Source organism: Grus americana, chromosome 1 (assembly GCF_028858705.1).
Source record: "Grus americana isolate bGruAme1 chromosome 1, bGruAme1.mat, whole genome shotgun sequence".
NCBI lineage: Eukaryota > Metazoa > Chordata > Aves > Gruiformes > Gruidae > Grus > Grus americana.
Window position 1 is genome coordinate 138,413,231 of NC_072852.1, and position 27,510 is coordinate 138,440,740.

At 44.4% G+C, this 27,510-nt stretch overlaps 1 protein-coding gene across 4 annotated transcripts in view; it reads right to left on the bottom strand.

The window, feature by feature from the left end:
- The window catches only part of CLCN4 (chloride voltage-gated channel 4), a 48,794-nt gene that overhangs the window by 21,067 nt on the left and 217 nt on the right, over positions 1 to 27,510 (bottom strand). The window contains exons 1-4 of one of the 4 annotated variants that reach the window (XM_054807150.1): positions 24,371 to 24,572; positions 11,169 to 11,299; positions 10,737 to 10,836; positions 4,806 to 4,993 (exon numbers count right to left, since the gene is read on the bottom strand). In XM_054807150.1, coding sequence (XP_054663125.1) covers positions 4,806 to 4,993; positions 10,737 to 10,836; positions 11,169 to 11,294 — 414 coding nt within the window. In that variant the 5' untranslated portion in view covers positions 11,295 to 11,299; positions 24,371 to 24,572. Of the gene's footprint in view, positions 1 to 4,805; positions 4,994 to 10,736; positions 10,837 to 11,168; positions 11,321 to 24,370; positions 24,573 to 27,510 lie in introns of those variants that run through there. The other 3 variants (XM_054807127.1, XM_054807142.1, XM_054807134.1) reach the window with 3 other exon arrangements.

The window sequence follows — 27,510 nt, forward strand, 5'->3', positions numbered from 1 at the left end:
CAAACAATCTCTTCTAGCAACATGACACTAGAAAATGAAAAACAAGATGAACCTCAGTGCATAAAATGGTATGAATCCTTCACCTCTAAGTGAACTCTTCCTACCGGATGCAATCCCAGCTGCTCAAGAACATCGGGGCCCCTGTCTTTGCTCTGCAGGACAGCAGCCTGGATATCAACATTATGATAAATCAAGTAGGAAAACAGGCATTAATCAGTTGTCTTGCGTCTTCAGTTAACAGAGCTGGCCAGGCGCAGTCCCCAGTCATAAAAAACCTAGAGCTGAGAAGTCTCCCTGTTTGCAAGCCTGCAAGAAATCAACCTTTAACAGCACAGATGCTCGCTAGCCTCATTTTCCAGGTCTCTGTCCAATTGAAAAGACAGTAAGGGAACCACTGCCCTTATGCTTATGGATAAATTTGGAAGAAAGGCAATTTGTTAAAGTCCTCTTCTGCTTGCTGAAGTTAGCAGCTGGCTTTGCGGATAAGAGCAGAAGAGCAATACAATGCCATCCCCCAACACCCTGAGACTAAGCAGTCATGGATCCCACTCTTACAGTGATTGACATCCGTCTGTAGCAACCATGGATCTTTGTTGCTACAGCTGAAGACGGTTTCATTTCCTCATGAATGTCTTCTCCTAGTGCTTTCAATTACAAACAGCTATGGCAATATTTACTCTTCCTCTAGAGAAAACTCTGGATATGTTGCCCCAAGGCAAAATTCTCTTGTCAGTGTGAACCTGGAGTAACTCCAAAGGAGACCAACACCATTACAGCAATTTGGCCTTACAATGTTGAGCAAAAGCTGCAGTTTTGCTTCTAAATTCACTGGAGTAAAATTAACTTTGTTTCTTTTTACTTCCTCTTCTTTCACATCTCAGAAGTCACATGAAAACTAAGTCAGGTCGTTACTGCAATCACACATACACCTACAGCACTCTGGCAGGACCCCACAAGAGTCTACATGGCCAGTTCAGTCTTATCTCTTGGGACAAATGTTGCTGTTACATTTTCCAGATATCTGCCATTCTGCAGGTCCAATTGCAGGAGTTTCGATTGATTAATAATAAGAAAACCTTTGGGAGGTGAAGTATTAGTAACTCAGTGTAGCAAATGGCTCATTTCTCATTCATTACACATCTCATTCATTAAGGCTCTGAATCAGAAAAAGTCTTAAGCACGTATACACTGGAATCAGAAACCAAAACCGCTCATCAGCAGAGATGATTCTGCTAAGACCTTTCCCACTGGTGGCTCATAGGACTCACCCTGACTGCAATAGTAATGAAGAATGCAGGGGAACTGAGCAAAACTTTGTATTTTAATTTGCAAGACCTAGCAGTATTTCAGATCTGGTGTCAGTCCAATTTAGGTACAAATGGAGCACAACTGAAAACAACTCTCATAAACTCAGAATATTAAAATAAACCACACCCCTCAGGATGCCATCCATGGCTGACCAATGCTTGTTTTCTCCAGAAGCAGGGAGCTCTACTCTGACTTGACTTGGGACCTCACAGCTTGCAGACTTCCTCCGGTAGACGTTACAAATGGGGAAATGGGTTCCAGATATAGAGGGGCTTCCTTGCCTTGCCGGTCTCAGCTTCATGACAGGAGATCCAGAAGCCCTGGCATGGGAATCCAGTCCATTGCTGGATCCAGTGTCACGAGCCATGGAAGACATGGGGCCCTTTCCTCTGCTTTGGATAGATGTGAGGCACCAAAAATGAGGTCCTCAGTTCCAGTGAAGTTGAGGTTAGGACCAACCTGGATCTGCAGAATAGGGAAGCTCCAGGTCACCAGACACTAGCTAGAGATCTAGCTGAAGTGGATGGCATCTGATGAGCTTTAACACACACACACTCCTGCAGTAAATTTGAGGTTTTGAAACTCTCTTGCATCAAAAAACTCTTCACCTGCTCTTTGGAAGCAGTTCAGGACCAGAGAGATGAAGGTTCTCACTGGCCTACAAAACAATGATTATGGAAGAAAACGTAGCCTGATATTTTTCGGATGTGCTATTATGTTTTCCATAGTAATTTATATCAAGATTCTGCTTTGGGCTCGTTTTATAGGAGGACTGGAATGAAAACATTTTTCAAGAGATGCCATAGGAAATGTCACAATTCTCAGTGAGAACATATGTACAGTGTTTATCACAGCCATAAATTGGCAAAACCACAAGAAAGAACTGATCTAAATCTTAGTCCTCAAAATGTCAAATTTAGTTGGCTATAAGGAGAAGGAGTCACAGTTATGCATAAAAAAGAAGACACATCTGACCAGAGTACCTTTAGGGAAATTGTTCCAAGTACTTTTTGTCTAAAATGTGCTCCAAATTAGTCCTTCTGTGCACTGTGCATTTCATAGGGCTGTTACCCAAATATCAGGCACAAAGTGAAGCAACATATTTAAAAAAAAGGCAAAATTATCCTGAAATGCAGTCCAGTTCAGTGTATTATGATCCCTCCTAGAGCCCTCTACAGCTACAGGAATCATGCAAAACTTGCCCATATCATAAGCCTTTTGCAACAAAACAGAATTTTTACTTTTTGTATTCACATTTTTATTTGGCTTTGCCTGGGATTTCAATGTAACAATAATAGACAGCTATATTATTAAAATTTACAGCATCCATTGGGCCATGGCAGCCAGAAACCCACAGATCGTAGAGGCGCATTTGTTTTGAGAAAGAGCCTAAAACTAAGCCAAGGTTAACTTTTTTCCACTGCGACAGTACACCGGGGGCGAGAAGCCAAATTCGAATACAAAGTGAGTAAAGTCTCACAGTGCCCACCTAGCTGATACCTTTCTTAAAGTCCACAGCATACAACAGTCATGATTGCTGATCTCAAGCAGTAGGTGAAAGCAATAAATTTTCTCAAGGTTATGCTCCGTTTATGTATTCCAGCCTTTCAGAGTAACAGCATGTCAAACACATGCACAGGATTTCCAAATCCCATAACAATTGTAACATTCTCCTCTTTTTTCCCTTCTCACATTTTTTTGTTCTTTTAAATTACAACATCGTCCCCAGTCGTGCAACTTTATACTAGGGTAATATTTCTTCACTGTTACAAAGACACAACCACCCAAACCATCTGTTGATGAACACCAGTGAGAACCTAGAAAAGCTCTGGCAAAGGGAAGCTGTGGACTGGAAACTGTGTAGAGAGATTTTTGCCTGTGATTAAACGGTGGGAATATTCAGGAACAGTGAGCACCCCGCTACTTTCACTATGATTAATTAGAACTATTAATCAGGCTGTCAGGGAGTGTAGTGATAGGACAAGGGGTAATGGGTTTAAGCTGAAGGAGGGTCGATTTAGATGAGATGTTAGAAAGAAATTCTTTACTGTGAGGGTGGTGAGGCACTGGCACAGGTTGCCCAGAGAAGCTGTGGATGCCCCCTCCCTGGAAGTGTTCAAGGCCAGGCTGGATGGGGCTTTGGGCAACCTGGTCTAGTGGAGGGTGTCCCTGCCCATGGCAGGGGGGTTGGAACTAGATGGTCTTTGAGGTCCCTTCCAACCCAAACCATTTTATCATTCTATGATTCTATTGAAAATTGGGCTATACATATCCACAGACACTCTCATCTAGTACTACTTGTACTGTAAACCTAAAGCGGCACTGAAAGAAACATGAACGACAAACTTGTACGGCGATGAAGGTGCCCTGAAACACTTTCTGCAGGACCAGACCACCTCCATACTGGGGGAAGATCCGAGACAACCTCTCCAGTTCACGTTTTTTAATTGCTTGGCTGGAGATGATTTATCCCATAGAAGTATATATTTTCTCCTGTTATTGACCAAACTGCATTACCAGATATTTTTTCAGAAGTCCCATTACATACTGAAGTCAGTTCTCTTCAAAGTCACATTCATCTTACCTCCATGTCATATTCAATTTTTGTCATATTCGAGTCACCTGTAGAAATGGGGCAGAGGGAGGATTCAAGACAATAATTCTGCCCAAAAATTTGAGTTGTGAAGGGATCAATATTATTCAATACATTGAATAGCTTAGGCTGAAAATAAAATGTCCTTTTTTTGCATTTTTATAAAAAGTATTATCTACTAAAAGGAGCATAGAAAGGCTTCTTTTGACTATCTTCAAAATGAAACTTTCACTGGCTTTGCTTTGAAACAGCATTCTTTGTATTTAAAATTACTACAATTTAAAAAAAAAGTATGGAAAAAAATCTTAAATTATAAATTTCATATCAGTCTAGATCAGTTTTTTCCATTCCTGCCCTCTCTGCCTGCAATTTTTTTACTTTGGCCATCTCCCAGGGAGCCCATTATTTCCACAGCTTTCAGCGCTAGCTAAATATTTTGTTATCTGATAGAGAAACTGCTTGCAAGGGTGTAACAAGCAGTTCTTGTGTAGCTCCCAGTACTACTCACAGCATTTGAATACATAAAACCCATCTGCAATCCCAAAAATTTCCTTTTAAGTGTATTTGTCAGGGATCATCTTTTTTGTGCCATAAAACTGTGTTTAAAAGAAAAAAAATGGATACCAGCTCAGGTCCCCTGGTGATTGTAAGTGTTATGAAACACTTTTGGGTTTAACATTTATAAAAAGAGAGGATGATCTTGCAGTTTTCCAATTTCCATCACACGTGACACTGAAACAATAGGACCTCTCCCAAGTTTAGTTTGGTTTGGTTTTTTTTTTTTGGGGGGGGGGGTTTGCAACACTCTCAGTTCATTACTTTCTCTTTCAGAGGAACTGTCTAGAGGGAACATCAAGAAGTATGATGGCCTGCTGTGACCTAACCCTAATCAGGTCTCCCGTACCTCAGACTGGCTTACAAGAAGTTCAGACCATTTCTGCCACCGGGGACATTTGTCCCTGTCATCGAACGTAGTTTCATTAGACGTCCAGCAGCACTGCTCGTGGCTGTACCAGAAGGCAAACAGGCAGACACCCTCTTTCAGGTCTGTCATCCAATCCACAGCTAAATCTATCACTCCGGCTAATGTCCCTGGGAAAATAAGTGCAGAAAAAGAAACAATGGCGTTAAAAAATATCACATTGCAAGGAAAATATATCTAATTATAAGAACAGCAAAAAACCCCATGATTTGGGGAAGCAGCTGCAATGTAAGCACAAATATACCAAAGAACTGGGGGCAAAAATGGGTTTGCAAAGAAGCAGCCACACTAGCTTGTTGTCTGACCTTCAATGCTCTCTCATGAGCTTTTATTTTAAATATCATTTTCATACTGACTGACGGCCAAATAGGGAAGGCATAACTGATGCAGGGCCCGATCCTGCAGTCTGTCCCAGGCAGGAGCACCATCTGACTGAGGTGAGCCAGGCTTCATGCAGGGTCTCTAGACACAGACTAAGCCGCAGGTCTCAAACCCCACTGTGTTTCAGGGGTAGGGAAGGAGGAGGATACGTATATTTTCCTATAGCCTTACTGGTCCCAATGCAGCAACCTTTTAGAAGGATGCTTTCAGTGCAGAAACAACATGGATGCCACATTCTGACTTATGAACTTATAGAATCAGGCTCTTGATGCGTACATTCATTAGCAATCCAAACCCGCAGAATAAAATTAACCTTCAAATCCTCACTGTACCAAACTAACCCTTATTTCAGTTTTTCCCCAATAATTACACAGAGCTACAGTGACACCCGGTGGCCACAGGACACAGACACGGGCAAACTTGCTGTGGCCAGACCCCAGGGGAAAAAAAATCCTGCTTTTCTGGGGCATGTGCTCATCAGCGATGATAACTTGCCCCAGCACCCTCGGAGCAGATGTGTCCTCACGAACGCAACACCAGCAGGAGCGGGGAGGCTGGGAACAGCCGGAACACAGAAAGGCAGACCTGCCTTCGCTCCCAAATGAAAGAAAATTCATTCCATGTTTTCCAAACCCCTCTCGCATACAATGGAAAGAGAAGCCAACAACATTTTTACTTGCATTCATTAATACAATTTCAGGAAATGAATTTGAACATAATTCATCGGTGCATTCAGTAGGACTAAAACACTAAAAAAATGTTTTGGAAAATGCAAACCAGTTTGGTTTCATGTTTCCAAAACTTTTAGCTTTGTGGGTCCTGCTAAGAATGCAATTACATGAAGCAGGGGTGAGGGCTGCTCCCCTTCCCCCCTAGCAGCTGGGGCACACAGGTGGGTTCAAAAGCAAGTTTATTTGACCTGGAAGTAAAGTTTTCTGCTTCTCATTTCTGTGAAAGGGGAAAAAAAAACACAACCCATTTCAAATAATTCAGGCATGTGTAACCTGTTTTTTATTCCATAGAACAGAAAAAACCTGCCAGTGCTCACAGAGCCTTACACATAAGCAGATCTTCTCACTCCCTTAAGGGTACTTGTCCCCACACTGACAAGCAATGTGACTAGGGTAGCAGTGAAGAATTTTTGTCGTGTAGAAATAATCTGAAGAACTATACAGTTATACTACACAAGATCACAAAAAAGGCTGCAGAAGGGAGTTAATGATGTCTGTAGCAATTATTTTCTTTCATGAAGACCTTGTCTTTCTCTTGCTTACTCTTTTCCATTTTCCCAAGTTTCTCTGGAAACAATGAACCATATGCTTAGATGATGATAAATCACTGTATTGCTAGTAATGTCAGCATGCATAGCTTACTGAGTTTTGCAGTGAACTCTAAATTCTCCTCCAATTTTCTGAAAGTTTCAGGAAACTGTACAAAGAATCCTCAACACCTTGGACCCCAATCTTCAAAGTTCACATCACACTTAACCAGGCAATTGAATATTAATGCTACCTAACAGAAAGTGCAAAGGAAGGCAGGCTTTTGAATGTTTTTCCCTGATAAAGTTAATAAACAGTGTGAGGAACAAACATTCAGTTCTCTAATATAACAAGCTCACACCCCAGTACATCTACGAAATTGTGCTGAATTATGCAGCTGATCTAATCCCTTTTGCCAAATACTTTTGGATCCACCTAAGGACGAAAATGCTACATGCAATTTACTACACATGCTTTACAGAGAAGAAAATCATGAGAGGGGAAGGCCAGCACTTGCAGGATAACAGTGCAATAGTGAATGCTCCACAAGACACGTGACCAGGGCTAGAAGTTTTCCAAGTTCTGAATCTTTGCAACTTTAAATGAAATTAATGGAAGTTGCAGACTCCAGCATCTCAGAAAGTCAAGCCTTTCATTTCCTGTCTAGATTGTAATAGAGAGTAAGTTTATCTCCCTACTTCTCCCATCAAAGGAACTGAACTTGTTCCCCCTTCTATGTAACCTCCTGCCTGGAATGAAAAATAATGAAGCACTCCAAAGCCAGGAAATGCTGAACTTCATTTTATATATTAGCCTTTTACCTCTCTCCTTTTCCTTTGATTGACGATGGCCAATACTCATCCTTTATAATTTCCTAATGAGAATACTAAAAATTTGCTTTGAAAACATAGCTTTCCTGATGCACCTGTGCAAGAAAACAGCATCACCCAAGTGGCACGGCACTGAGTTACAAGGGGGAATTTTGCAAATCCAGCTTCACTAGAAGAGCATTTTAGCAGTCGTATGATAGTACTTTCTGTCACATAGCTTCAGAAAACACAGACTCTTTTGCTGATCTATTAACAGCATATACCTTCAGTTGGCTAGTAGTAAGGTTAGGTCGAGGGATGGCCACTGGTCTGCAGGCAGGATGGGTGCAGTAAAAACTCAGAATTCCTTAAAAACAAGTGCCTAAAAAGTCAGCACCCACATCTAAAATTTTAAGGCTCCTTTCCCCATACATTGCTTTGTATTTCTCCAGAAAGCGTGCAAACTTTCTGACTGAGACAGGCCTAGGTAGCGCTCAGCATCTTTTTCTGGAGCATCGTGTGAGCAGTTTTCATCTGATGTCCACACCAAAGAGCATTCGTAGGTGTTACTGTTCCTTCCCCCTTCCCAAAATGAGCAGGCTCTGGCTCCCAAGACCTCATTTCCAGAAGCTCGTTAGTGCCTTTCCAGCCACTTGACAGCATCATACATCATCTTCTCCCTCCATGTAGCACCTGAGGGTTCGAGGCCCTGTGGGTACACGGCTCTGAAGGACCCTGGGAGCTCGCTGTGTCGGACTGTGGCAGCAGCGAGGGGCTCTGCTCAGGCTAATTTACATGTGCACACTCACTCGTGAAACTTTGGTGTGATCCCAAATGGCTGCTGTTGCATTCTTAATATACTTTGGTGTTACTCAAAATATACAGCTCTAACTCTGAAGCTGGCCCTGCTATGAGCAGGAAGCCAGAGCAGACCCCGTCCAGAGCTTCCTTCCCACCTCTACTTTTCTGGGACTAACGAAGGATGCAGGTTCGATGACACTCCAAAAATGACATGAGTCATACTGCCAAATGGGATGGTCCTCTCCTTCCTCCCTCCATCGGCTCCTTCCCATCAGCAATATTTTGATTGCTTGTGGCTCTGTGGTGACCAACCCTGCTGAGCCTACTGATCAACTGAAAACTAATCTGGCCAAACCCCATTTTTTCCACCAAGTCAGTTCCTAGACTCACAGCTGCTCATGCACAGGGCAACAAGGCCCGATGGCGGGGACACTGGAGGGCAAGGATTGAACGATTCAGTTGACCAACTTGCTGGGATTTAAGCTTCTAGATCAGTTAAGCTCACTTTAAACTCCTGGGCCTGTGTAAATCGTCCAAATGCCTTTGGAAACCCGTAGAGGCCCCTGCCATCTCCATGAGGCCCACCTTGCTGCCCTCCATCCCCAGCAAGGGGGCAGCAGGGGCAGGGTGCTCCACAAGACTCTCATACCCTGGTTACTGCTGCTGCTGCTTTCCCCTTCCTCTCCGGCTCCTCGCCACACCATCTCCTTGCCTCTGGCAATGCCTGGACCCAGCTGCCCAAGAGCTCACCCGGTGCCTGTGTGGCTGAGCTAGGCTGCTCCCCTTGGAGCAGCAGTAGCTTCTCCCTCTTCAGCAGGAGAAGAGGGACCATGAAGGAGCCAGGCTGGTCCATGCAACCCTGTGTGATCACAAAGGTGCCCTCGTGGCAGGCTGGCTTCTCTGAGCAAGCAATATTTCAAGTAGAGAGAGAAATGACATGAAGTGCCTCTTGACTGCACCACCAACCTCATCTCCTCCCTCCCCAAACCCGGTTAAGAAACCTCATGCACTCATCAATAATCCCCCCCCACACACACACACACTCATCAAAGGGGTGTTGACCCCTCGCTGAGGCTGAGATGGTGACTCTCCATCTTTGCCCTGTCCCAGAAAAGATGAAGGCACAGAGCACACATGTCATTCCAACAGCAGGCAGAAAAAGTCTACAGGGCTCATCCCAGATCACGAGCATGCAGGTAATTTTTGTCCTCTAGCTGACTCACAAGTCCTTGTCCCAGTTTAAAAACAGACTAATTTGATCTGGCTTTTTGAGGTAAAGCATGTTGTTCTGCACCCTTGTCATTGAAAAGGTTGCAAAAGCTAACATGTCTCAGCTCCAGCTTACCCTCAACCTCCGTTCCCAAGCTGCATGGACCAGGACTGGAGCTCATCAGAGGTCGGTAACTCTGGCTTTTGACAACTTTGAGGAGTTCAGCATGAGGTTTCATTGCAAACTGGAACTGAAACAAACCTTCTGGGATATTTTTACTAAAATGGGAGTGTGTGAGGGTTTCCCACATTCTCTGTATGAGTGAGGGGATTACTGACCAGTTTGTGGGACGTCACTAGAGCCCTCCAGGGCTTGCTCTAACTTTATTTGCAAGCAGAATTCTCCATCCCAGATAAGGGCGACCCTGGCCTTCAGGTGGGGTTCGGCAGCCCTGGTAGTACAGTCTATCAGACTCTCTTCCCATCTCACTCTCACATCAAAACTTGTGTGGAAACAAGTATATCTCTACAAAATAACACAATTTGCCAAAAAAGTCACTTCAGCAATGTTTTCTCAAGAACTTCTCCAGTACTTCTCAGGCTCCTGAACAATTGTAATAAACGTATTAACTTCACAGTTGGTAAGCAGGAAATTCACTTGGAAACTGTGAAACTTCACATCATGCTTTTACCAAGCAGCATGATACAAGAGCACCCTGGCATCACTGAAAAAGCATAAAAAAAGGCAGCTGTTTCAACTTGGTAAGAGACGTACAGCTTTCCAAGTTGGAAGACGTGCTAAACTGAGCAGAAGACAGGAGCAATTTGGGAAATTAATGAATTTGCCATCTGAGTTTGTGCAGGCTGTTAAATATGTAATGTCTGTCTCTGACCTGGAAGCAGATCTGAAACTGAGTCTGAAACTGTATTATCCCTTCATGCATATATAAAGAAGATAACCCAGTGGATATAGCAATTTACAAAGCTCCCCTTTGAATGTCCACAACCAACATTTTCCCCACATCATAACATCTACTTGCAAAAGTAAGTGAAGACAAGGAAAAAAAAATCCTACCAATAAAATTGACTTCTGTGAAACAAAGATTCAGAAAGTCAAGGTAGCCCATTGAGTGTAAAGCACCCAGATGCCTATTTCCAAAAGCAACAGAAAAATCCCTCTACTGGTGAATAACATTTTTTCTAGGTCAGCATTCAGCAGGAGACTTTGCGAGTGGGTATTTTTATTAAGGATTATAAGTGCATGGATGCATAGCTGTCTTTTTAGCTTGAAACATCAGTGGAGAGACAATGAAGTAAAAAGAGAAGCAGATGGCACCGCAGCAAACTTGGGTGAGATGGTTTCGGGCATAACTGTAAGGCTAACAGACACGTACCTGCCAGTAGTCCTATAAGAAGCATTACAACCCATCCTGACCAGGCATCTAGCAAACTCTTGATGAACTCCCATATGGATTCCTTACTTTTGCTTGTAATCTGAAATTAAACATATATATAAACATGTTGCCGATTCAGGCTGACACAGTTTTAGTATGTAATGTTTAAAACCTCCTAGAAGTTTTATACAATTTCTCTACTCTCTACTCCTCCTAATCCCACTCATTTTTTAGAGATACTTTGCTGATTAAGTTTCCAGAAACCCTTTCATATTTACAAACTCAAAACATACCACACCCATATTTTTACAAGCCCCCCTCAAGTCATACAACAAGGTAGGAAGCAATAACTTCAGAAAACTGCTTGTTTTTCTCACCACCAGGATGGCTGTAACCCAGGGACCATGATGCATCAAATCCAGACACCTTTACCTTTCTATGGCGGTCAGTGTCGCGTGATTTCTCCCGCAGCCAGTCGATGGTGTGGAAATCTTCGTAAGTTCCAACATCAGGGAAAGGCTCATCCAGAAAATCCATCAGGTTGCCAGAACCATTCATGTCTCCTGCATTGACCATATTAGGGTCTGTATGTAGGGGGAAAAAAAAAAACAAACCAAACCACAACAACCAAGTATGCCAATAAATTCATGCAGCTTTGCCAGACATTTCAGAATCAAGTTTTCCACGATACCTCCACAAACCACAAAGTCAAGAGAGCGTGAGTCAGCAGTCCTGGTGGTCATTCACTGAAATCTATGCATTGCCTCTAGAAAAGCTCTTTTGCTGAAGACTACTTCAACAGCTTAGTAACCCCTAAAACACACATACAAAAAGTACAGTGTCCAAGTGCAGAAATACCAGCTTTCCTGAAAACAGAGCCCCAAAATCCAGGATGGTTCTGGGCTTCTTCTGCAGTGATACATCCTGATCACATGGATCACTTCTGGAAGAAGTGCCCTGCCTGCAGGGAGCTCATCGAGTAAACAAGGTCACCAGCTCAGAAAACAAATGATAATACACTAGAATTTACCATTCATCACAAACTGCAGATTTTACATGGCACCATTAGTCATAACACTGCAGTGTTGTCTAGTTTTGCATCCTCCAAGCTCCCTGCATTGATCTGCTTTCCTTCCACTGCTCAGAAGGCAAAGCTCAAGATCACAGTATGTCGACTCCGCATCAGGTCTGGAAATGCAGTATCTTCTTCAAGTTTGCTTCTCAAGGACTAGGAGCAGAACTATTCTTGGGACAACCTGAGTGGTTACCTTGCATTCCATATACAAACTTTCCAAATTTGCTTTTAAGAAAGCAGGGGGGAAAACAGACAACACATGTCCTGCTAGAGCACAAGAAGATATATACACCTATCCCCAAACTGTAACAAGCAATAACAAGAGACATTTGATGATAGTTAAAAAGGAGATCAACATAGGCTGTGAAATCTTATGGCATACTGGCTGAGCAGACATTTTCAGCCCAGAAGTTTTTGGGGACATGATCTCTGGGTTTACAGACTCCAAATAAGAAAGCAGAGAAACATCCATGCCCATTGCTCTGAAGCCCTGGAAACTATACCTTGTTCATTCAATCCACATAACCAAAGCATGAAGAAGTTAACTCATAACCACCGTACCTCTCTTTCCCACAGAGAGCTCAGCAACATCTGGCTAGGTTCAAAAATAACTGTTATCTCTTTTAAAGGTCAAGCCCCAAAGTAGTCACTAATATAACAAGCTCCAGAAATGGCTGATGTAATTCCCAATGAGAGGGGCCTTTAGTAGCATAAGAATCTAATAAATGAAGTACTTTAGACACGCAGGGTTGGGGATTCATCCAACTTAACTTCAGCTATCTGAAAGTTTGGTGTCTGGAGCGTAAGAACCACCTAGGCTGCCTCTAGAGACAGACACAGGTAAGGGTGCGTGGCAGGAGAGTGCCTGCTCCTGTAAAGGTATCTCTGGTCAAGGACTGTTTTCAGTGCAACAAGGGATAAAAGCAAAGGAGGAGGCGTGAACAAGAACGTACAGGGACACAAACTCAATGCAAATGATAAGGGAGGTGGTGAGGGGAACCAAACCTCGTCAGTCACACTCTCCGATGAGGGCACGTGGGAGTGTGAGAATGTCTATTCCAGTGAGGTTGTCTGATCAGGGGCCTTGTCAATTGGGAAACTAGGGGAAAAAGACGGGAAACTGGAAACAAAATACAGAGAGACACAGTCCTGACAAAGCAAACATAGAGACCATGACAAGAAACAAACCTCACCACTCACACTAATTGAAGAGCTGGGCCAGGGCGGCTGGAGGAGATGGGCATGCGTGCCTACATCACGTAACAAAGTCTTGCTCTGAAGAGTGATTAATCCCACCCATCCTAAAATATGTGCCTGGGAAATGGGGTCTTCCAGAGAGTACCTAGGGTTGGTAATCTGTAATGGCAAGCCTTAAAAAAACAAACAAACAAAAAACCTAACAGGCAGTTACAAGAAAAAAAAAAAAACCACATGAAAACATATAAGAAAAAATGGGGACAGATACAGACTTTAGGGGTTTTATAGAACTGACCCTGCAGAGCTTGTAGCTCCTTGACAGAACAAGATAACTTTTGCAGGTCACTGATGAGACCAGCACGGTACTAACGACTGCTACCCTCTTTCCTCCATCAGGTACGGAAACTGGGATTTCACAGGTAAAGAATTTGGATCTTTGAATCTGTAAGGAAATTTCCCAGTTCTGAAATTGGAACAGGCAAAAACATGGTGGATAAGCTTTTAATCAACTGTCCATACACCCTGCTGCTCTGCTCGGCCCCCTTTATTTAGTGCCTTCCCCCCCCCCCCCCCATCCATTTTCAACTGTTTTACTTGAATCCTCTCCATTTAATATTTTCCCCCGGTGGTGACTTTAGGGATGTAACAAGCATGAATACTCAGCTTTGTCACTGTCTGCTCTTTGCACTCCACCGGGTGGGACTTTTTGGACAACACAGACAATGTGCTCAGCACAAGCAGCTGAGAAAAGCGTTATCTTACAGGCAACCAGCGGGTCACCATTATAATGCTATAGAAGCCCTTTTAAGTGCGGAAATCAAGTAATCTCCAAGCACCGTGGCATATTTGTCTGAAAGAGAATCAAGCAAGGGAGTCGCAGCCTGGGGAAGGAAACCAAAGGCAGAGCAGGTGTCCCACACGGCACTGCTGAGCACAAATAAGCTGCCACAGGACTGAGGCGATGTAGAAAGCAGCAGTTAAGAGGAGCAACAACTGAGAATAGCCAGCATTTCGCCAAACACGAGAGCACTCTCCTACGTTTGCTAAGGGAAGTGAGAGTCTGAAGGTGGGATGCTGCGGCTGACACCAGGGAGCTGAAGTTGCAAGTGGACCTTGAGTTCCGTGTCTTGTAAACCGTGACCGAGGACTGGAATGGGAAGCTGAAATGAGGTGAAAGGATTAGACCGTGCTCTTATTTTGTAATGCTGTGATATTCTGCTGATCATTTACTTCAACTTACTCTTCCCATGCTGCGAAGAAGGACCTGTAAAGAACATGCAGTTCAGACTGCTTGCCTGCACGAGGCAGCCGCCCGTGACAAACAAACTTCTGGGAACCCTTGTGCTGAAAGCGTTGGTAACTTTTCCTTAATGCTCCAAGAAAACTACCCACCATGCTAGTTATATCACGTAAAAAATAGCTTCCTAACTACGTTGTCAATGCCCAGCACATGACAGTATTGTGATGGATGATACCAGACCAGACCACAAGTATGTAGGATAATTACGATCTCAGCCTGAATCTACCTCAAAAATACGTGCTATGCAACACGTCCAGGGAGAGAAAAATGTGCTAGATACCACAGGGCCATGGAAGACTAAGAAAACAAACAAACTTTGAACTCTAGGTAGTGTACTAATACCTGGAAATTGCAGCTAGCTGGATGATTATCAGCCTTAAAGTTCACTTCAGGTACCACGTTTTCGAAAGTGGAGATATGATATCAGATTATGCAAAATTCAATTTTAGTAAATAAAACCTGGCTACAGCACTTTTTTTTAACTGAGTACTATAGAGTTCCCATCTTATGTCCTAGCACTAAGCACCATAAGTATCACTTTCTTTTTATTTTGCATTTATTTATCTCACCATACTTTGGCATTTGAAAAAATCTCCAAAGTTTCTTTCAGGATGAGCTAACTTGCCCTCTCAGAGATGCTTGCAGGGGTGTTTCCAGCAGAACTGGAGCCATACACAAATAAGTCAGTTATAGACCTTTTAATTTAGTACACATACGTTAAGGGCAAATTAATCTCATCCAAACATGAATTGTAGCCAGATGTACTGCAGCAATCAACTCTGATGATGATGGCAAAAGTGGCATTCGTGGTGCAAGTTGTCTCATCTAGCATGAGAAATCTGCACTAGACTCTGCACACTAAAATCTAGACTCCTTTTGTAGCTGATGATGGGAGGTAAACTCTATTCAGATGCAATTTATATCTGATGTATTTTAGACATCTACATTTGAATGAGACGGATTGTTTCCCAGAAGTGCTGGTTTCTGTTTTCTGACTACAAAGAGATGTCAGAGGTAGACATCCACATCTCATCAAATGAGTCAGGGACTACCAATTCAAAAGAAAATATTGCAATACCATTACATGCAGAATTAGTAACTCATAGTAGCTCCTAACACCTGAGCATCTAAGGGATTTGGATACTCTGACAGAGTTTATAAACATTGAAAGGTGGTGAATCTTGCTGAGTAACCATTTGACATATATACTTTGTCCCTTTGTTATTCTATGTGTTAGACGTCCTTGCTGTCCCTCTGTGGTGGGTTGACCCTGGCTGGCGGCCGGGTGCCCACCGGAGCCGCTCTCTCACTCCCCTCATTCACTAAATGGGAGAAAAGGCATAACGAAATGCTTGTGGGTCAAGATAAGGACAGGGAGAGATCACTCACTAATTATCGTCACGAGCAAAACAGACCAAACTTAGAGAGGGAATTCATCTAATTTATTACTAGGCAAAACAGAGTAGAGGAATGAGAAATAAAACCAAATCTTAAAACACCTCCCTCCACCCCTCCCATCTTCCCGGGCTCAACTTCACTCCCGGCTTCAACCTCCTCCCCCCTCAGCGGCACAGGGGGACGGGGAATGGGGGTTACGGTCAGTTCATCTCACGGTGTTTCTGCTGCTTCTTCATCCTCAGGGGGAGGACTCCTCTCATTGTTCCCCTGCTCCAGCATGGAGTCCCTCTCACGGGGTGCAGACCTTCAGGAGCAAACTGCTCCAGCGTGGGGTCCCCCATGGGGTCACAAGTCCTGCCAGCAAACCTGCCCTGGCGTGGGCTCCCCTCTTCACGGGTCCACAGGTCCGGCCTGGAACTTGCTCCAACGTGGGCTTCCCACGGGCCGCAGCCTCCTTCAGGTGCCTCCACCTGCTCCGGCATGGGGTCCTCCACAGGCTGCAGGTGGAATCTCTACACCCCCTCATCCTTCCTCCATGGGCTGCAGGGGGACAGCCTGCTTCACCATGGTCTTCACCACGGGCTGCAGGGGGATCTCCGTTCCGGCGCCTGGAGCTCCTCCTGCCCCTCCTTCTGCACTGACCTTGGTGTCTGCAGAGTTTCTTACATCTTCTCACTCCTCTCTCCGGCTGCAAAAGCTCTCTCTCTCTAAGTGTTTTTTTTCTTCTTAAATATGTTATCACAGAGGCGCTGATGGGCTTGGCCTTGGCCAGCGGCAGGTCCGTCTTGGAGCCGGCTGGCATTGGCTCTGTCAGACACAGGGGAAGCTTCTAGCAGCTTCTCACAGAAGCCACCCCTGTAGCCCCCCCGCTACCAAAACCTTGCCACACAAACCCAACACACCCTTCCACTACTTTTCCAGATGCTGATGCAACACAATTTGTCTAAGGGCAAACGTTTCCTGCTTAGTCCCCTATTTTTTTCCTAATAATTCCTGGCATTCCATCAGCTTTTCCTATGGCAGATGTCCAACATTTTCACTGAACCACGTGCTATGACTCCAGGCCATCCTTCTCGAGAGGCTGTGGCCAGTTTGGAGCCCATCATTCTGTAGTCTCTTAGGGACATTTTCCTCATTGCTTTGCCTTTATCAGCTTTGAATTACATCTGCCATTTTATTCCCTGCAATACAGTAGAGAGCTTTCTTCAGCTCTTAACAATGAGCTCTCAGTATTACTGACTAGCTTAGATGCCTACAACTGAACATTTTTATCAACACTCTGCTTTAATAATTGTAAACAGGTTCTTGCTAAAAACTGAAAGAGGAAACAAAGAAATCTGACTGAACTATGATTGTCCTGAACTGAGAGGATTCTGGTTAGCAGATTTCCCTGGGTTTAGACCCATGTCAGACTACTGCAGTCCTGTAGATGGAGCAAGCTCCTGGCAGGGACCGATTCACAAATCGAGAGAGGTCACAGTGCTGGACTGGCAATTGTGCCTCTTGATAAAGGCTCTCCTGGCTGCCACATAACACCCCAGATATCCTCCGGAGACCTTCGTCCAGGTCAGCCTGGTGTTCAGTCCCCGATTTCCCAGCTATCCACGCTTGGTGCACAATATTCTGAAGCCAAAAAGAGATGTTGCCCTACAAATGTTGGAGTTGTTGCATGAGAGCAGCTGGAGGTAAGGGTCAAAAGAGTGAACCCAAAGTTTAGCCCATGAGGCTTGATGACTGTAGGAAACCAGCTAATTTTTAAGTAATCACTGAAGCCTCCTATGTAAAAGAAAGCAGAGACAATGCAAACAACCTACAGAAGTCAGGGTGTGAACACAGGGAGCTGCCCGATGCGCTGGGACACACCAACCAGCACAGCAGGTATTTCGTGGACTATAGGTCTCTTCTGTTACATTTAGTCACAATTTGCTATTTTTTAAAGAACCAAAGGGTAGTATTATTATCATATTTAAGGTCGCGGGTTTTTCTGCGAGTCTCACAGTGAGTAAATTCATCATGTGATTGGGACCAGCTGTATGATACACTGCAGCTTGGAGCTAAGTTTTATAGAAGAGCGATAAATTACATTTACAATGAAAATGCTGACAACCTCTCAGCTTTATAGCACTGTTACAGCATGTGCAAATGTAAAAGCCATAGCTAGAAGAGCTCTATCGTGAACTGACATTCTAGGTATTATGTTGACTGACTGATCGGATCTGAAATGTATTTGACATGGCAAGCACAGACCAAAACATCCCATGGTTCAAAGAAACTGAAAAGTATACTGATGGGAAACAACTAGCTGAACGGTCATCAAAGGAAAAGTCTTGGCCCTGGCCTATTGCTACTAGACATGCTAGTTCCATGCTACATTCTCCTCATCCTGTTTTCTGTTTTAATTGGACACATCGTGCTGAGGCAGGCAGTACGTTTTTTAATGCAATTCCAACAAGTTTCAAGTTACTTTCAACAGATCACAGTTACTGAATTACTTCAACACTTCAAATGTTCCTAGCAGATGAACATTCACCTACACGCTTTAATCTTTATGCTGTTTTCCTTGAAGACAGTAGTGGGGGGCGTTGCGATGTGAAACATAACAGTATGCAGGCAGTGAAACAAACCTCTCTTCAGTGACTCCTCTGCTATCGCATAAGGAAGAAGTGAACCTGGCAAGAGGCTGGGGGAAGAAAGCAGAAGCCTAGAGGTCTGTTGCAAGTTCCTCAATTCACATTTGTTTGGAGTGACTTTTCCAGGGCATCCAAGGCATCATCTGGTCCATCTCTTCCAAACGTGGCGTGAGTTAGCTGACGCACAAAAGCAGAATACAGCACATCCCAGGGCTTTCTACGCTCTGGTACCTATATACATGCAATGAGAAAACAGGGGAGATCCTACTCCAGATGCAAAGCTTTTGAAATGACTCATGGTCATTTCAATCATGCCTCCATTGGAGTTGAGCATGCCACTGATCTGAATGGTTGGTCAGATGAGCTGTGCTCATATTATGTAACATGACAGCATGTACCGTGCAAACTAAGGAGCATGAGGGCTTTGAAAATCTCTCGGATTTATTTTTCATAGTATCCAATAATGAACAATGCGGTCTTACTGGTTTACTAACTGGCGATCATCACACGACTCCTTCGCGCTGATGGATGATTTGCCAGTCTCTATGCCCTTAATACTTGTATTGACCATTCTTAGTACCGTATTCTCAAAACAGCCAAGCATGGTGCCCCAGCCTCATGGCCAGTGACTGCTCAATGTGATCTGTCAAGCAAAGGCACCTCGTCTGGAGAGCTGGGTGCTCTGCCAGCATCCATCCACCCCCCATCCCAAGGGGTTTAGAGCTAGTCACAGAGATGGACGCAGAGCACTCTCCACCCAGGCCTTGAATCCAGGTAATTAGGAGGTCAGTGTTGCCTGCAGAGTGAGCTGAAGAAGTCAGCGATCAGAAAGAGCTGTAAGAGAATAAGGCTGAGGGAGAAAGTTCACAGAGCTGAGCAAAATTACATTACAGGTCTTCAGTACCACCTGGCCAGAGAAAATGGGCCTGATAGCTCAGGAAGTCAGCAAGCAAGATTATTAATGGGATCACCTTGAAAGAGGTGAATGAAAAGTAAAGAGAGATGATTAGGGGCGTACGCCTTTTGGGGAGGGGTCAGAGAAGGAGGTCTATTTAGCCTGGAGTCAAGGCAGCCAAGAGGAGTGGATGAAATTCCCTTTCCACCACCTGCCACACCATGTAGAAGATGATCTAGAAATGGCGATGTGACATCACACCCTATAGGATATAGACTGCAAGTAAACGGTTATGAAACATTCTTCTAAAGATGCTGTTGGGTGATGATTTCACAAGGAAGATGTCTTCAGCAAAAGCGAGCAGGCAGAATCACCGGCAAGTTAAACGGGTGGTTTTCTGCAGGTTGAAAAATATCCACGGGCAATTTAAGACTATGCACCTTAGGAGCCTCAGAGTGAACAAGCCGATTGATTTATTGACCTTCCGTCTTAATGACGGTGTTTTGAAAAAATGTTAAAATGGCCTTGGATCGGAGCAAGGTTGAGGCTCCTGGAAAAATAAGAAAACGCTGAACCCAGTTACAGGCCTTTTATGGAAACATAATAAGGCACATAAAAGGCGGAGAACAGTTAAATTGGGAAAACACAGAGGGAAGACAGGATATTAAAATTAGCAAATGCCTTTCCTACAATTCAAGGACAAATTGCGCGGCCCCTGTATACGAGTAATCAGCACTGCAAACCCTCAGCCTCCTGCCACACAAGCGCGGGCAGGCTGCAGTATCGGAAACATTACTGTAAAATATTACAGCATTTTACTGTATGGCCCCACCACCACATATTAAGGAGTTTCCTGCTATGATAGTGTGGGCAAGCTAAATACAGTCACATCTTTGATGTGCAGCTTTACCCTGAGTAACCTCTACGGAAAAAATTATGAAGCCACAGCATAGCTCAAAAAACACAGGGCACCAGATCACAGGGGAGAGGGCCCGGGAGAGAAGGGGAAGGCGGGAGGGAACGTTTGGGATAAATGGTGGAAAATTGAGGCACAAAAGGCTCCTCCAGACCAAACCACAGCCGCCGACCTCCCTCCTCAACCACCACACGTGCTCATGGGACGAGCGCAGAGGATATTAACAGGGCTGGCCAGGAGCGCAGGCAAAGGGAGGCAGGGGGGGGACACGGGGTGCCCAGCACACCCCAGGAGCTGACAGCCAAGCATCAGATCTTCCCAACCCTTCGGCGGCCGCCTGGCTCCCTCTTCTCCTTTTCTCCTCCTGGGAGGCCCCTGGGTCACCACGCTTCTCTTCCCCCGAGGGGCAAACCTCACCTCTGCATCCCGCTCGCTCCCCGCTCCTTCCCAGGACTCTCCCTTCAGAAACCAATTCTTTTTGGTATGAAATATCATGTGTCTGGTCTCTGAGTTTTCTTGGAAAGTTTGAGCAAAATTAATTCAGCTGCTGAGTTATGTCAGACAGGGAAGGGGAAAAAAAAAATCCTAGCTCTGTCCCCGCAAGCTCCAAGTGGAATTTTTGCATTCACATAACTCAAAATCAGCTCCGCATAAAAAAAAAAATTAAAATGTTAAACTCTTTCCAGTCAGCCTTAAAGGTCTCTCCAATAAATTCAGTTGTTAGTGTAGATGTTGGGGCTGTGGAAAAAGCAGGAGGGAAGCATTGCTGGCTCTGGTACATCCATCTGCATTTTTCAAGCCGAGCTTAAACACCTCTGTTAAAGGATGCCCCTCTGCTAACAGCCCATCAGCTTGGGCAGCTGAGCCCCGTGGGCCTGCATCAACCCCACTCGCCCTTGCTTCTTGAAGGAAACGAGATCTGATTAGATAAAATTCAGAAAGCCCTCAGCATCTGGGGTAAGAAACTAAACTTCAAAAGACAGGACTGACTGGAAATCAGGCTACCGGTCTAGCAGCAGGTATAGCTTCTGTTCTTGATTTCCCTCTAGTCCCTTTCCTCACAAAAAAGAGGGGGGCATTTTCCTCCCTGAGCAGCGGTTTTTACTGCCACAGAGTTTGAAGCCAGGGCCGAAGGGTGAGGGGTGCTGCACAGTTTTTCTCCTCACGCCACACACAGCCAAGCCGTGCAGCACCGGGTTTGGGTTTCCAGCGCTGCTCTTTGTCTCCTCACTCAGAAAATGAGAGGATTAAGGGTGGGGGGAACAATTCTTGGACTGCAATAAAGGCAAATACATTCAGAGAGACCAGAGTTTCACTGTCAGCAGGGAAATGCCCTGGTATATAGTTACGCCTAAGCAGCTCTCCCCTTAAACGGGGTGTTCAGTGGCACTAAACGCACCTCTTGCTGAAAACCTGTTTAAGCCTTCACCTTGAAATAAAGCTGATAAACCTGCAGTAGAAAAGCCATTAATCTGTTCTGCCATGTCACTTTGCATGATCTGAGCGGAGGCAGTGAGTCATTTTCACACAGATGGAGGGTAATGTTTTCCTGTTCGCAGGGCACTGGTTTTTACTGCTGCGTTTGATATTGATGGGCTGCACAGATGAGTTACTTCATCCGAGAGGAAGCCCCCCTACCTGCAAGAGGGGGAAACCTTTTCCTTTGGGTAATGTTTGAGAGCAACATATTAAAAGTGTTTTAGGAATAGCAGCCTACCATAACCCTGCCAGAGTTTTCTCTTTTGGTATTAACCATTGTGTGTGATTTTTTTGGTTCTGCTGGACTAGAGATGAAGAAATCTGAGAAAACCCAGTACCTGGTGTGTATGTATGCCCACACACACAAATGAATTAGACTCCTACCCTACAACCTGATTCCATTTCACTAAATGGAAAAATGAACACACACCCAGCCCCTGGGCACCCTGCAAGCTGCAGCCTGATGGCACAAGTGCTGGGCTACAGTCATGACCCTGCTCACCTTCCCCTCCAGCCCAACAAACAGTTTCACGATGAAGCAGCTCCCAGACCAGGGAGGCTGTCGCACTCCAGAGAGCCTGTTTCCTCCAGAACCCAACCCTGGGGCAAATGCTCCCCTCCAACACCATCTCCTTCTCCTCCTCCAGTCCTTGTTTAAAAGCCACCAGCCACTACCTGTGAAAAGGTACGACCTTTACATGGCAGAGCCTGACGTGCGCAGGGGCTGAGCACCCGTGTGGCACGTGTTGGAGCCAGGGCACAGCACCCCGGTGCTGCTGGAAAGAGAGCCCTCCAGCTAGGGGTGCTTCCAGAGTCACCCTTTTATACTCAGTAACTGCTAAAGGACTTAAGTCCTTAATTTCTGAGTTGCCCCAGCATACATTTCAGGCTGGCACCTTGTCTTTTGTTGCATAAAAACGCCCAACTCAAATCAGGAGACCAGGAGAACCACCGCCCCGTGTGTATTTCCATAGGGTGTTCAAATACGATCCGGGGTGTGGGGGAAGCCATTGTAAAGCCCACGCGTGGCAGCCCTGCTGAGCACTTCGTGTGGGCCAAGAGCCAAGCCTCGGTGCGCCCGGTGAGCGAGAGCACGGCTCGACTCACGCCCAGTGCTGGAGAGAATTGACCCAGCCGTGACTTCAGAGGAAGTCAGGAGTAGAAACCCGGCACGGGCGCCGTCAGGATGCAACAACCCCCTTGCCCCCTCATACTGTGCCAGGTTTGTATGTTTATCACTTTTGAGGCTCGGTCTTGGGGGGGGGGGGGGAAGCCCAAAACAAAAACCAGAGGTTCTGTTGGAGAAAAATAAAACTGAAATTTATTTTTCTCTTCGGTTCTGAAGAACCCTTGTCCTTTCTTACTTCATTTCAATAATTCATTATATATTTCCTTCCCCCCCCCGGTCTTATTTTCTGATCCTGACACTACTGCATACCTGATCACTGGAAACCAGAATTCATTTTTCACGAGGACGTACAACGTCCTTCAGCACAGGAGATCCAAAAATCTCCCCCACGAGTGTATGGGTGAGCACACAGAGACCCTGAGCCTGCCAAGTTTTCAGATTTTTCCAATAGTGGGAAAAATTTATTTGAACAAAGAACGGGATTTTCAAGAATAAGAAAACTTCCTGCAGACTAGGAGTGAGAAGTCACCTGACTCTCTGCCTGATGAAGCTGCGGCTGAGTCATCCTCCATTCTCTGGCAAAGGCACAGAACTATTTATCAGAATTCTTTAAAAAGAAAAAAAAAGGTATAATTTTATTTTTCTGACTAGTATAAGCTCAAAAATTAATTTAGCTTCTTGCATTCTAACATTTGCATTGGAATAATTTTTAAAAGTAATAAAATTATTTTAAAAAACTAAAAAATATTAAAAATGCAATACAGGGGAAAAAAAACCACCACAGAAGAGTCACCATTTTCTCTCCACAAATACATGTCTTCTATATTTGTATAGAGTGCATAATTTAACACCCACATTACGAAAAGAAAACAGATTCTGGACTTTGCTTATAGAAATACCAACAGTCAAAAAAAGCAGTTTAGTGTAGATTTTTCAGCCTTTTGGTAATCGGCATTTTGTGTTAGAAGTAAAAATCTGCTTGCCATCTTGTACATCCATTCTGGAAAATAATTTCTCATGCTTATGCTGGGAGACAAGCAAAACCTACCTTACGCTACAGCAAATTATGCAGGAAGCCTGCTGGACTAGGTACTTTCAAACCACGTCAACAAAAATTAACAATAAAGGAAAAGCCTCTTTCTCCAAATACATCTACTGACCCCCTAAGCAAGTTAATCCTCATTCCTTTATAAGCTCAGACACATCTATCTGTAGAACAACAACTTCCTTTAGGCATCCGGGGCGGGGGGAGAAAAAAAAAGCAGGGAATGCAAGCAAAACAGTATTGCTGCTCTCTCTCCACAGGACTGGATGATGATGGCTGCTCACATAAATACAGAATTCAGCGGACACCCGAAGGAGCCATAGCAAAATACAGGGACAAAGGGCCTTCTTCAGCTTTAAAGCTCCATCTGGCAGCATTTCTACTGGAGATGTCAGCCGGGAGATCAGCACGGAGCCAGCAGGCAGCCTCTGCACCTGCAAACCCTCTGCTCGCAGAGAAACTGTGCCGCTTTCTTTCCCAGCAGAAACTCTGCGCAACAGAGCTGGAGCTCTAGGACAGCAGCACGAGAGTAACTGGCAAATCAATTTTTTGAAGAATTATGTTGCTTACCTGCAATGCAACATCATTTAGACCAGTCCCAGTGATTTTAATAGCATCCTTTCTTGGGTGGTGTGGCTGCAAAAGCAGTGATGTCATGGGGAGGAAGCAGTAACAATCATGTGACTGCATCCTCCATCCATAGGATATCTGATAGGAGACGGACCAGCCGGTAATCCCGCAGGATTAAACTGCAAGCCTCTTTACCCTGCCTTACGTATTCCATCACCATTAGAACATGTGCTGCTTTTTTTCCCCCCTAACCTGAGCTAATTATTTTTAAAAGGATTTATGAATTTTTTTGCAACAGCAACAACGATCACATTTTTCACGAGGAAAAAGCACAGTAAGTGTGCTGTGTGCAAACCAAGAAGTACTCCTGTTGACTCTGCAGCAACGCCCCGGTGTCCTATTTTCTTTCATCTCTATGAAATATGTAATCACAGCAGCTTGGAAACAAGACAAACCACAATTTCACCATCCCTTGCATTTTTCCTTCTCCCGGTGCTCCATTTCAAGCCTATCCAGACTGACTTCTTTCCATCTTCTGTGTCATATGCAGCAGGCTTTGCAAGCTTACCTCAAATACTTCATCCCTGTCACCTTCTCTTCTTCCATCCATCCTTCACTTCATCATCCATCCTTCCATCCATCCCTCCCTCCACTTGCAGCCTTCTGTCTTTTCTTCAATGCAACTGTCACTGCTTGAAAAATCCTCTCCTATGTGCCAGCCTGCTTTTTCTTTTCAAAATTTCTGCCGAAGTTTTCCTATCAGATATTTAAAAATGAGAACATCCTAAAATGTTTTATTATAAAAAAAAAAAAAGCGCAATTGGCCTGACTTTCACATTTTGGTTAACTTAGTATTACATCTCAGAACCATATTTTGGCAGGGGGTGTGTGTGTGTGTTTGTTTTGTTTGGGTTCTTTTTAATAATTTTATTATACACTGATGTATGAGATGTATGAGTTGAACAACAAAACATTTTCCAGAGTTCTGATTGTACAAATGTTGTACAAGCCACTAGGATCACGTTCTGCAAGGCAGAGATTGTAACTGTTCTTTGTGAAGATCGTGTACATGTTTGTACACGTGCCATGTGTTTTATTTCAGGACATTCACCTGCTCATTTTCCCATATTTGAATATTGTGCAGACTGGTTTTACCCTTAAGATATCCAGGAATGTGCTTTGTATTACCAAGCAGATGCAACAGCTAGGTAGAGGGAGATCTTCCACAAGCACACATGAAAACATCCACGGGTGACTGAAGGCGCATGGCGTGACTACTCCCACTCACTTCACAGGCTAAGGAACACGGTTCCAGAAGACCTTTTTCTCCCAGTGTGTTTGAGTGGGTGTTTATGGCTGCGCTAAGCAGGCAGCCCAGCCCAGCCCAGCCCAGCCGAGCAAGCCAGTTGGTACAAGGTGTACAAAACCTCTTTTCAACTCTTCCAAAACTTGTCTACAAGCTGAAGAAAGTTCCTGTACTCCTTATTTCTGATATAGACTCCCCATAGAGAAGCCACAGATTTTGGATTTTATTATGAAATTTGAATGCTTAGCTTGCTTCACCTGAAGTTCCCACACCTTTCTGGAGTGAGAAGCATGCCTTTAGAGAAGAGATTTGATTATGCCCTTAGAATCATTTAGGTTGGAAAAGACCTTTAAGATCATCAAGTCCAACCGTTAACCTGGCACTGCCAAGTCCACCACTAAACCATGTCCCCAAGCACCACATCTACACGTCTTTTAAACACCTCCAGGGGTGGTAACTCAACCACTTCCCTGGGCAGCCTGGTCCAGTGCTTGACTACCCTTTCGGTGAAGAAATTTTTCCTAATACCCAATCTAAACCTCCCCTGGCACAACTTGAGGCCATTTCCTCTTCTCCTATCGCTTGTTACTTGGGAGAAGAGACCAACACCCACCTGGCTACAACCTCCTGTCAGGTAGTTGCAGGGAGCGATAAGGTCTCCCCTCAGCCTCCTTTTCTCCAGGCTAAACAACCCCAGTTCCCTCAGCCGCTCCTCACAGGACTTGTGCTCTAGACTCTTCACCAGCTCTGTTGCCCTTCTCTGGACACGCTCCAGCACCTCAATGTCCTTCTTGCAGTGAGGGGCCCAAAACTGAACACAGCACTCGAGGTGCGGCCTCACCAGTGCCCAGTACACAGCACTGCAGATCGCAGCGCTCCATGTCACAGATGGGTAACAGCCCCAGGCCTACTATAGCCATGTCAACGAAGCGTGGAAGAGTGACACAAGTCCTAACGTCCTGCCAGTGGTTGCTCTTTGCGCCCATTAAAATCAGTATTAATAGGCCAACTGAATTCTGTGGAGGAAGTTAAACAAACACGGAGCACTTAATTTATTTTCTTGATAGTGTTATCTGCAATTTGCCTTAATCAGTTTATGAGAGGGAAATATGGAAAACAACAAGCAACGTTTAGTTGGTCACACACAAACATCTGTACCTGGGAACTTCTGTGCCACGACGCACACTCTCTAATGCAAACACAATGTCCTAGACACAGAAGAGTAATTTTGTGCACTAACCAAATAAACACAAGGGTCTCAATCTCCCATTTGTTCCTGAACAGATTTTCCTAAATTCAGTTCCTAATTTTCTTTTCACTGTTACCACAGCTGCACTTATCAACACTCTGCTGAATGTGTATTTTTAGTTGGATGGTCTAACTGCAAACAAACTAAAGGGACAGAATACCCAATTCTCGATAGAAAATGTGATTCTATAACCTAGATATGTATGTACAAATTTAAGAGATTATTAGAAATCCTAAGAAGTCAGAAATAGCTACTAAGAAGCTTTTAACTCCAAGAACACTGAGATTTTCCAAAGTGCAAGCAAACCACTTAATTGACATTTAGAGATTCCAAAACCAAATCAACTTAACTCTTTGCTATTTTCTTCCAATGACACTTAGTCAAGTGAGTGGTCTCAGGAAAAAGAAAATACTCTTCCCATGATGTTTTGGAAAAGACTGTTCTTGCTTTTGCTAGCCTGCAGCTTCTCAAGTCTCTCTGTAAAAACTCCTCTCAAAGATGTATGACTCTACAATTAAAAAGGAGACTGGATGCAAAACAAGCTACGAAGTGCCCTCTTCCCTAAAAATTCAAACTTCACTTTCA